The 12,557-nt window shown below is 36.3% G+C and overlaps 1 protein-coding gene across 1 annotated transcript in view; it reads left to right on the top strand.

Moving 5' to 3' along the window:
• SKA1 (spindle and kinetochore associated complex subunit 1) overlaps positions 1 to 5,143 on the top strand; it is a 13,357-nt gene extending 8,214 nt beyond the window's left edge. Inside the window, exons 6-7 of the mRNA XM_025038544.1 lie at positions 3,396 to 3,594; positions 4,439 to 5,143. Of these exons, the coding sequence (XP_024894312.1) occupies positions 3,396 to 3,594; positions 4,439 to 4,587 (348 nt within the window). The 3' untranslated portion in view covers positions 4,588 to 5,143. The remainder of the gene's footprint in view (positions 1 to 3,395; positions 3,595 to 4,438) is intronic.
• The last annotated feature ends 7,414 nt before the right edge of the window (positions 5,144 to 12,557 follow it).

The following is a 12,557-nucleotide window of genomic DNA, read 5'->3' as shown; positions in this document are numbered from 1 at the left end:
TATTTAAGATAAATTTTAACATTCAACTCTTTAATAATCAACATATGTGATTGTCTAAATCATAAACCTTGATTATATTCATCATAGTATGCTGTGTTCACATATTGATCTTTTCTAAATAGTTTTACATTGTACTATGGAAATGCAGTCTTTTGTTGAAAAATGCTTAAAATCATGTTTTCTATTCAGTTATAAAACCTCTTTATAGAGAGATATAGAGATGGATCAGGGTATTGCCGAGCCCTCGCCAGGACCATTTTGTGATACAGATTTATCCAGTTACATTTTAGAAGTAGCCTCTGTTTTGCTGTAATTTTAAAGAAGGTGTGTTGTATAGATTTGAGAATTAGAATGAACAGCGTTGTGTTTGTTTTCCCATTCGTACCTTATACCATACACCTGTTTGAGTCTGTGCTCTATTCTGAGCCCTGGGTCACCGATGAGAAGACTACAAGGGTGAAAAGGCAAGATGCCTCCCCCAGAGGGAGGTCTCCTTTGCTCTTTACGGGTGACAGTGATGGGGAACCAATGATAGAAATCCATGTTTTTAAACTCTGACAATTCCAGGGCTTTGCTTAACTTCTTGGCTTTATGTTTTTCATTACTTTTACGTTTTTCATTACTTTTTTATAATACACATAGTACATGTCGTTAGAATTTCATTGAAAGAAAATAAGTCATCTGTAATTCTACCATTCAGATAATTTCCTTCTAGATTTTAATTTCGCATATGTAATTGGGTGTTTCTGATTGTTATTACAACAATGTAGTTATACTATAAATACAGTTTACTTTTTTTATCATGAGCATTCCCCCATCATTAACTTGGATTTTAATAGTTTTATAATATTTCACCATGTTGTTACCCTATAAGTTATTTAAGCATTTTCTTATTAAATATTTGGGTCTACTTCATTCTGAGAAATAACGGTACAGTGAAATTTCTTTTAGACAAGTCTGTTTTGTAATTCCTTATTTCCTTGAGGTAGAGGCCTGGGAGGAGAAACTCTGGGGCAAAGGGCAGGGTTATTTTACTTTCCTAAGAGTCATCCATACCAGTTGTTGTTTGTTTTTTAATTAATAAACTTTGTTAGAACAGTTTTAGGTTTACAGAGAAATTGAAGGGATAGTACAGAGTGTTCTCAGACCTGAAAACAGTTTCTCTTAATAACATCTTGCATTAGTGTGGCACATTTGTTAGAATTGATAAACCAGTATTAGATGCATTATTAACTAAAGTCTATAGTTTACAATAGGTTTCACTCTTTACATTGTCCATTCATTGGGTTTTGACAGATGCATAATGTCATGTATCTACCCTTACAGTGTCACACAGAGTAGTTTCAGTGCCCTAAAAGTACCCTGTGTTTCACCTGTTCTTCCTCGGAGCCCCGGGCAACTGCTAATCTTTTTACTGTCGCCATTGTTTTTGCCTTTTCCAAGTGTTATATAAGTGGATTCATACAGTATGTAGCCTTTTCAGACTGAGTTTTTTCACTTCGTAATATGTATTTAGATTCCTTGCATGTCTTTTTATGACTTGATACCTTATTTCTTTTTATCACTGATTACGATTCTATTGTCTGGATGTACCACAATTTTTTTTTTATTCACCTACTAAAGGACCTCTTGGTTACTTCCAGTTTAGGGCAACTGTGAATAAAGCTATAAACATTCATGTGCAGGTTTTTGAATAGACACAAGTTTTCAACTCATTTGGGTAAATAACCTAGGAGTGGGATTGCTGGATCATATTGGTAACATTTTAATTTTGTGAGAAACTGCCAAACTGTCTTCCAAAGTAGCTGTACCATCTTGCATTCTCCCTTTGCTTCATATCCTGACTTGCATTTAGTTTTGTCAGTTTTTTCTATTATAGACATTCTAGTAGGTGTGTAATGGTATCTCATCATTTTAATTTTCAGTTTCCTAATGACATATGATGGGGAGCATCTTTTCATGTGCTTATTAGCCACTTGAAAAATATCTAGCTGTTTCACAATTCTGGGACCAGTAATGAGGCTGGCATTTCTGTTTAATCTTTTTTTGGTCACTCAGCCATTTCCATTATTGACAGCTTTATTTTCACGGGAATTCTGTTTGATGCTATTCACTTTTTTAAATTGTTGTTGCTCATTGGCAGAACTAAAGGGAAGAACAAATGTCTTTGAGAAGCTATGGAGTAGAAGGGTTTAGAAAATGCTTTCATGAAGAGATAGAGGAAGGAAATTAGAATAGTCAGGGTTGAATATTCAGTTTGAAACTAAGGTGTTATTTAGTGAGTGAGAGAAATTAGATTAGGATAAGGAAGAATGTATTCCAAGCACGGGTCTCTTATTTATTTACTTTTAAAAAGTAATACTAAAGATGGAAGTTAGTGGAAAATATTGTCAGAGGTGAGAGGTGGATATTGAATAAATTAAAGTGTTAGTTCAAATACTTTAATTGCATTGTGTAGAGCTGTGGTATCAACAGTTTGTAGAAATTGTGGTTAGAAAAAACTGGCAAAAATGAGTTTAGAAAAGAAGACAGTAATGAAAATGAATGTTTCTTGGTCAATCTGAACGTTTTTCTCTAAACATATGTTATTTTATATTAAGGAAGTTTTGTTTAGAAAACTTCCCCTTTGAAGAGATGTAAAGGACAGTTTAACATAATGAATCTACAAATTGTTAGAGGGAAAAATGAAAGCAGCTCATTAAGTTTTGTTTCTGGTCCCTACAGACCACTCAAAATTAAGTCTCCTATTTTTGTATTCTGAGACTCTAGGGTGACTGGGAAGAGATGGGACTGAGAGTGAGTGGGATTTAGAGTGAAAGAGGCAGTGCTCAAGGAGAATTTGAGTTAGGGGATAAAAAGCGTGTCCCCACATTGGTTCTGCTCTGCAGCTTCACTTCAGAACGCCCTTGAACCCTCGGTTCTTCATCTTCATCAACATTGTCATCTTTATTGTCCTTTGTCTTCTTCTCCTTTTTTCTTTCTCTGAACAAACGAGTGGTATGAGTTATATGATTTATTAATATTTAAATTTTTCTTTCCCTTGCTCACAAACAATTTTAAATTGTTTAAATAAATGTCTCTTTTGCAGTTAGTCCATTTGAATCAATTTAAGAGCTTATTTTAAATTGTAATATTAATTCAGTAGGTGGGAAATAGAGATTAATGCATCCAGATATAACTAGAGAAGATAAGCACTGATATATTGTGGCCTCTGTAACCTTTCAACTGTCAAGACATGTCTGGTTTATTTGAAAGTTGATATAACTTTTTTTTTTTTGTAAGGACTACTAATCGCTTTGTTACTATAGAAAGTCATCATGAACATTTTTCAAAGAAAATATTTTGTATAATGATTCTTTAAGGTATCTTATATAATCATTCTTTAATGTTTCTTTAAAATTAATCATGTACTTATTTACAGGTACATGAAATTGCGCTTAACCCATTGTCAAATTAATGATGTTATTAAAGAAATCAATAAGGCAGTACTTAGTAAATATAAGATCCTACATCAACCAAAAAAGTCTGCTATGAGTTCTGTGGCCAGAAATCTCTATCACAGATTTATTGATGAAGAAACAAAGGATACCAAAGGTAAAATGGTAGCATATATATGTGTACATGTCAGTTGTTTGGAGTGTAACTAAATCGTGAGAAATAAAACTAATTCTAGAAAATTCTAAATTTAGAGAGGCAGTTCTCAACCAGGGGCAATTTTCCCACCAGGGAACATTTGGCCATCTCTGGAGACATTTTTGATTGTTACAAGTGGGGTTGAGGATGCTACTGGCTTCTAGTGGGTAGAGACCAGGGATGCTGCTAAAGTACCCTACAAAGCACAAGGCAGTTCCCACAAAAAATAATTATCTATTCCAAAATGTCTGTAGTGACGAGGCTGAGAATTACCGTGTTCAAGTTTATTACGGAACTATACCCATTGTTTCCAGAATTAGAATAGTAATGACAACAGCTGGTCCTGCTTGCATAGCACTTACTATGTGCCAGATGGTATACTGAGAGCTTTAGTCTCACGACATCCTTAAGAAGTACGTCCTGTTAGCACTCCCATTTTGCAGACTAGTCAAAGAGAACTTAGGTTACTGGTCCAATGTCAGCCAGCTAAGTGATATCGCTGCTGAGGGTTTCATTCTTTTGACCACTATCCCATGTTGCCTCTTGAAAAGTTAATTGTTCAAAAGATACCAGCAGATAGCTAGTGATATAATAAGCAGGGCTACATTTCTGAAATGCTACCATATACATTATATAACTTCAATTGAAAGAATAATTATTATTTTAGCCAGAATACCAGTTCTTACTTTGGTTAGATAACAATAGTAAAAATGATGAGTGCCATTCATAGTCATGGTGTTATGCATTAAAGACTCATCTTGAAAATTGTCCTTGTAAAAATTAGTGCTAATATCTTTATTTTCAGGTCATTATTTTGTAGTGGAAGCTGACATAAAGGAGTTCACAGCTTTGAAAGTTGACAAGAGGTTTCACGTGATACTGAATATCTTACGACACTGCCGGAGGCTGTCAGAGGTCCGAGGCGGAGGACTCACTCGATATGTTATAACCTGAGGCCCTTGGGAGCTTTTCGACGAGCCAGCAGTAGGGTATAGAGGTTATGTCTCTAATTTCCTTGTATGTAATTTTTAAATATATCATTTTTTTAGCTTTTTAATCATCTCGTTGTAAAAATAAAACTTTTTTTTAAAAAGTATATATATTTAAAAATAAACTTTCAGCAAATATTTAACCACCTACTGTATGAATCTCTGTGCTAGACATATAATAGAACTAAAAAATGTTCATATGTAGTTTTTGTGTTTAGTGACAATGCAACAGACCCCAATAAGATGGGCACAGATGTGATAATGGAAGAAAAATTCAAGAGGATAAAGTCAAGGATACCCAGGCTCTTTGGAATGAACGGTCATTAGTATCTAAATTCCATCAGTGGCATTTCAGTCTACAGGCAAAAGTTGGATTTAGAGTCAGCCCATCCATGCGATTATTCTCCTTTCCCATATGTCGTTAGGAAGCAGCTTATCTGGAATGCATTCAGTATAAGCCAATCTGTAAACATCAATCAACCTGTAATGAAATTATAATAAAAATAGATTAAGATGAAAAAGATGGTAAAATAACGTGTAGGCAAGTTGATAGAGGTCATGAAAAATGGGTAGTTGGCTTGTAAAAATGTCACTTTTTCTTCCGCACTTGGGGAGACTGTCTTATGTATGTTTTAGTCAGTGTTCTCCAAAGAAACAACTAACAGGAGATACATGATTGTGGAGGCTGGGAAGTCCCCAGTCTGCTGTCTGCATGCTGGAGACCCGGGAGAATTGGTGGTGTAATTCAATCCGAGTCTGAAGGCCTGAGAACCAGGGGAGCCAGTGGTGTGTGTATATCTCGGTCCAAGGGCAGAAGTGTGATGTCCCAGCTCACACAGGCAGGAAGCAAAAAAGGGGAGACTTCCTCCTTCCTCCACCTTTTGTTCTGTTCAGGTCCTCACTGGATTAGGTGATGCCCACCCGCACTGAGGAGGGCAGTTCACTGAGTCCACCGATGCAAATGCTGGTCTCATCTGGAAACAACCTCACAGACACACTCAGAAATAATGTTTAACCCGGGCACCCTGTGGCCAGTCACGTCACATAAAGTTTACCATCACAATCTATGCATCTGCATGGCAGGCTGATCCTTGTGTCAGAGGAAGTGTTTCACTAGGCCCAGTGGCCTGGCTAACACTCACTCTGATGACCACAGAGCACATTATGGGCACTGAATATTGTTATCCTTTGTTTCTCCCTAATTTAGATGAAGGTGTGTTTAATTTTTCATTCTCGCTTTAAACAAAATTAATAGCATTATCCTTAATTTGTTTTAAGTTTGGCTTAATTTTTCTCTGAATCATTTTTCCCTGTGAAAAACATTTTCTCTGTTTAAAATATTTCTTCCTGAAACTCATATCAAACAACTGTTTTGGTAAGTTTGTTTAATTCTGGTAGACTGGATACCAAGGTGAACGTTAGTCTCTATTTTAATTGTTAACATGTAATCAAGTAGTTACATTAACTTAGGTGTACAGTTGGTAAAATCATTCGTCAAAGAATAAACAGGCATTAATTTTCGAACAAGAACTAATTTCTGTTACTTAAACTTCATTTTCAAGCAAAATGACAGGCTCATTCTACTTATTTAATTTTGAAAATAATATTTTAAAAATATCTAATTTTGAAAGAATTTGTGGCCCTAGGTCTCTTTGCTCTCAGATCCATGCCCGGCCCTTTCTTTGCTGTCCATCTTCTGTCCATCCATCTTGCAGCCCTGACGCACCCTTTCTCTCCAGTCTCATGGATCCCCGGAGCATGGCTCTCCAGAGCATGGCTCTCTCCAGAACTTTAGGCACTGAACCTCATGCCACAGGTCTCTGTTGCAGGTCCGGTGGCCTGGAGGGGAACAAATTCAAGCTTCCTGTCTTGAGCTGGCTGCCATGAGCCTGAGACCTGGTTTACAACCTAATCCTACTGGCCTGCGGGCCCTGGGTAGGAGAGGGGTTGACGGTAGAGACCCAGGCTTCTAGATCGAGATACTAATTTTTATGTGATAAGATCTTTAATCTGTTTGATTATAGGTTCTATTTTTAGGAAAAGTTGGTTATTTATAGATAAAACATTTCCTGGTAACACGGGCTATTTAAAAATGATTATGGTAGATCACTGTCTCTGTCCTGTTTACCTCTTCTAACTATGCTCTATCCTCTTTTACCTCCTAGCTGTGTAGGTACCCGCTCACATTCTTTTGGCTTCATCTAGTTTGTATATCCAGATGTGAATCGTGTGTTTATCTTATTTACTAATTACAAAGGGGGAGATGTAACTTTAAATGAAGAGATCTGGTTAAACTACTGTGGCAGATTATATTTTCCAAAAATGGATGGATGGATGGATGGATGGATGGATGGATGGATGGATGGATGGATGGATGGGTGAATTTCATATTCCATCAAGAGGCAGGATCATAGTTCCCTCCTTCTGCATCTGGGCATTTCTTTGTACTGCCTCAGCCAATAGAATGGAGAGGAAATGCTACTGCATGCTTTCCAGGCTATCTATTAAAGACAGTATGAATTCCATCTGGTCTCTCTTGGGAGGCTTGCCTTTAGAGCCCTGTCACCATGTTGTGAGAAAGCCCAAGCTACATGCAGAGGTCACATTAACTGCCAGCACTGACTACCAGGCATGCGAACATATGATTCCAGCCCCCAACCTTCAGGTGTTCTTGCCGAGGTCTCAGACACAAAGGAGCAAAGACAAGTTGCCCTCACTGTGCTCTGTCTGAATTCAGGACTTGAAGGAATCATTACAAATAAATGTTTATAATAGTTTAAAGACACTTTTTGCATAACTTGTCATACAAGAGATAATGAAACAAAAAGAGAGGTAATGAAAACACTACCCAAATTTAGCATCATCAATAGTGGGAACATCTTGACATATTCCTCCTAATGTGACACAACGAAATAGTACTAACCATGAAGAATTACTGTCAAAAATGTTAGCCCTGAATCTAATTAAGACATTAGTTCTATCATCTAGTTTATAGGAAGCACAGAGGATAGAAAAGCTAAGTGTCATTATGAAATAATCGGACTAATCCAGATATAACAAATCACGTGGGTCTCTTAAAAACAAATCAGCAGAATATTACTCAGCCATTAAAAAAAATGAAATCCTACCATATGCAACGATATGGATGGACCTAGAGGTTATTATGCTGAGTGAAATAAGAGATAACTACCATATGGTATCACTTATATGCGGAATCTAAGAAACAAAAATAATCAAAATCAGACACAAATATAGTGGACAATTTGGTGACAGAGGGGAGAGGGGTTAGGGGCTGGGAGAATGGGTGAAGGGTTAAAGAAGTACAAATCAGTACTTGATAGTGGTCATGCGGATGGGAAGCACGGCAAAGGGAATGCAGTTAGCATTAATATGATGGCTAGGTGGAGGGCCAGGGGAGGGAGGGAGCAATTGGGGGGATCGTTTTAGGAAATATATAGATGTCTAACCAGTGTACTGTATACTTGAAACTAATTTAAATAAATAAATTTTTTAAAAAGCAGAGAAAAGGATCCTGTTCTAGTTGAAAATAGACTTAAGAACATAGCCAGATATAAATCATTAACCTTGATTGGATTGAGTTTTGAAAAGATTAGGGACAATTGTGGAAATTTTAATACGGGTTATATATTAGATGCCATAAAAATTATTACTTGTTTTGTTAGGTATGATGGTATTGTTATGTAGGAGAATATCCTTATTTTCTGCAGAAGCATGCTGTTATTATGGATAAGATGTCACGTGATATCAGTAATATGCTCTAAAAGATGGCCCAGCAATATAATTACATACATGCATGCATACATATTTAGAGCACATATAGCAAAGTGTTAATAATTGTTTAACCTAGCTGATGGTTATGACTGTATTCATTGTATTATTCTTTCTTATTTTCTGAGTGCTTAAAATTTTTTTCCTAGTAAAATTTAAAATACTCATGTGAAACACATATACTAATTAGATGTTTACATTTCATGAATATGCTGATAAGGACTTGTGGGTTGGTGAAGTTGGGAAAGAAAAGAGTTATTAGTGACTGGTTAGGAGCTCATGTGCCACTTCAGGCATTTGTAAAATTCAGCTCTCCTGCATCCATTCTCAGTACTGCTCACAGCCTAATCTGGGGGTCTGAACTTAATGCATTAGATGAAATGGGCGAAGATATGAATTTCTTAAATTATGCTGCACGTAAATATTCCTTTATTTACATACAAAGCAGTGTATTTGGCATCTCACTTATGCGTGGAGAAATGATATATGGTATATAATCTTGATATGTGAAAAATGTATCACTTTTAATGAACCATGTTTCCAAATAAGCTTAGGCAGGATATACCCCTGCAGATGATTAACATGGACAGATTTTAATTTCTAATACAGGTTTAATTTAATTATGAGCCTACTTGCCTGCCTTTTGTTTTTAACAACTTGTGCAGTTTCAGACCGATATTTTAAATCAATGCAGCAACTCAAAAAGCTTAGGTAATTAATTTCTTTCCTCCTCATGGGTCAACATGACATATGTGGAGGATTCTAATTACAAAAGTTTTCTTGGTAGAGTGATTGTGAGCTGTACCTCAGCTGCAGACTTAAAATTGCAACTCTAATACTTAATTGCAACTCAGAAATCAAATTATTTATTGAGAATGCTCTCTTCAACTTTAAAAAACAATTCAGCAACATGGTACATCAAAAAGAAAACTTAAGCGTCAGAAGCCTGGATCCTAGTCCTACCTCTGCCATTTACTCCCTCTTGGTTCTTTCTTCAAAAATGTGACCTCTTCTCACAAACTACAATCTACCACTTGGTCCCAAACAGTGTCATTTCTCCGCTGGATTAAATCAAAGCTTCCTAGCTGGTCTCTGCTCGTTGTTGCCCCCTACCATCTATCCTCCACATGAACCAAAGTTAGAGTAGGTCATTCCACTACTCATAAACCTTCAATAGATCCCAAATTCTTACATAGAAAAAGCTGGGTCCTTACAGAGGCTTGCAAGCCCCTTTATGGGTCCCTCCTCAACTCAGTGGTATCATCTGCTCCTTTATTTTCCAGCTCTGCTACAGCCATACTGGCCTCTATGCTGTTTCTGGAACGGGCCCATCATGAGTCTCCCTCAGACCTTTGCAGTGGCTGATGCCTCTGCCCAGGAAGCTCCTCATCCTTTACCCATGTGACCCTCCTCCTTACTTCCTTCATAGATGCTCAAATGTCATTTGGCCATTTAGGCCTTCTCAGACCACCATATATTTAAAATTACAGCTCTCTTCAACGCTTCCCCTTCTCTGCTTCATTTTCCTTCATAACACATTTGTCTATGATGGTTTATGTATTTTACCTATTTATTTGTCTTTCTCCCCCCACTAGAATATAAATCCCTGAGGTTAAGAGTTTGTGTCCTTTTTATTCACTGCTGTGTCTGCAGCCAGTCTAACAGGGCTTTACTATAGAGGGCACTAAATATAGGATGCACATTAACTGAAACAGTTTGTGGCTGTGGGAAAGTCGCTTCACCTTTTCCATGCTTCATTCTCCTGGACATATTGAGATGGTTGAACAAACTTTCTCAGGACCTTCTAGTTTTAATACTCTATGATTCTAGTATGCCCAGTTCTGGTTAATATACTCATGTTGAAATTAAAGAATATTCAGTCTGGCTGGAATATAAAAAGTTGTAAAAATATATTCTGCCGATAATTACATAGAAATCTCATCTTTTAAACAAGGTATCTGTAAAGTATTAAGTTTCAAGAAATACTGAAATTCTAAGTTGCTAGTTAAGTAATAAAAAGGTTTCATTGACGACCATTTATAAAAATGTTTTCAGCTGACATCTTTAGTTTTCTAACTTATTTTGCTTATACAGTTAGATACAGTTTTAAGTTTCACAATTTATGAATGTTGACTTAATCATAAATGAAATTACTGTGGTATGTTGAATAGAACTTTGTGTTATAGCATGCAGTTTTGTTTCACAATATTAAATGATTTCTTTTATGAAAGATCTCCTAATAAGCCATTACCATTGTTCCATAAATATGTTCTACTAATACAAATGGCAAAAGAAGATGAGTTACTCAATATATTAAGGAATCTTCCTGGATATATTTCATATAACATTACTCAAATTGGAGCCAAGACTGTATATGATTAGAAAGCAGAAATAACATAATATCAATTGAATTCTGTTAACGTTAAGCTGACTCAAGATAAGTCTCTAAGGACACGCACACAGTATTTGTGAGAAATTATGATATAATTAGTAATTGTACCTCAAATTCTTTATTATGGGCACTCTTTTGTCCTGGGGTATAGAAAAGCAGTAATTTAGGCAGCTAGGAGGCTTATCATTTTTTAAAAAGAAATTATGATTAAATCTACATAGCAGAAAAATGTGCAGATCTTAAGCATATAGATCAATGAGTACTGACCAGCAAACATACCCATGTAACTCACACCCCTATTATTTTTTTTTCTTAGTTCAATTATTAATTCTGAGGTAACTATAGCATCACATAAAGTTGTAAGAAATAATACAGAGGGAGCCTTTGTACCCTATACTCTTTATCTTGCACAACTATAGTACAATATCACAAGCAGGATGTTGCCATCGATGCAGTCGCTATGCAGAACATTTCCATCTCCGCAAAGATCCTTCACATAGCCGTTTTCTAGCTACACCTACTTCCTCCCACCACTACCCTCTCCTTAGTGCTTGACAACCACTCATCTGTTCTCCATTTCTGTAATTTTATCGTTTCAAGAATGTTATATAAACGGTACAATACAATACAAAACCTTTTGAGATTGGCTCTTTTCCCTTTCAGCATAATTCTCTGGAGATTAACCCAAGTTGTTGCCTATATCAACAGTTTGTTCTTTTTTATCATTGAGCAGTATTCCATGGCACGATGATATGGCTGCACCGTAGGTAGTTAAATCATCCCACCTGTTGAAGTACATCTGCGTCATTTCCACTTTGCGGCTGTCATGAATTAAGCTGCTGCAAACATTTGAGCACAGGTTTTCGTGTGGACATAAACCTTCATTTATTTTGGAATGCAATTCCCAGAAGTTCAATCGATGGGTCCTATGGTGGTTGCATGTTTAGTTGTTTGTTTTAAACTGCCGAATTGCTTCCCAGAGTGGCTGTACCATTTTACATTCCCCTCTGAGCACTGCTTTCACTGCATCCCACAAATTTTGATAAAGTTGTATTTTCATTTTCCTTTCTTCAAAACATCTTAATATTTCTCTCGAGAGTCCTATTTTACCCACATATCATTTACAAGTGTGTTGTTTAACCTGCAAATATTTGGGGATTTTTCCAGCTATCTTTCCGTTATTAATTTTCGGTTTAATTTTGTGTTGTCTGAGAGCGCACTCTGTACGATTTCTATTTTATATTTGCTAAGGTGTGATGTATAGCCTAGGAGGTGGTCTGTCTTGGTGAATATTGCATGTGAACTTGAAAAGAATGTGTATTCTGCTGTTGTTGGATGAAGTATTCTACAAGTGTCAATTGAATCCAGTTGATCGATGGTGCTGTTCAGCTCAACTGATGGAGAGGTTGAGATCTTCAGCTATCCTGGTGGCTTTGTCTGCATGTCCTTACAGTTCCATCAGTTTTTGTCTCACATATTTTGATGCTCTGTTGTCAGACACATAACAATTGGCCTTTTAATCATTAACATCCCTCTTTATCCCTGATATTTTTCCTTGTTCTGAAGTTAGCTTTATCCGAAATTAATATAGCTACTCCAGATTTGATTTGTATTAGCAAAGTATATCTTTCTCCATCTCTTTAATTTTAATCTGTGTCTTTGTATTTAAAATGGTTTTCTTATAGACATGATATAGTTGGGTCTTTTTTTTTTTTTTTAAATCTACTCTGTTAGTCTCTGTCTTGTAATTGGTA

The sequence above is a fragment of the Pteropus alecto genome, unplaced genomic scaffold (genome assembly GCF_000325575.1).
Source record: "Pteropus alecto unplaced genomic scaffold, ASM32557v1 scaffold146, whole genome shotgun sequence".
Lineage (NCBI taxonomy): Eukaryota > Metazoa > Chordata > Mammalia > Chiroptera > Pteropodidae > Pteropus > Pteropus alecto.
Note: the sequence above shows the minus strand (reverse complement) of the source record. Positions and strands in the feature narration are given on the sequence as shown.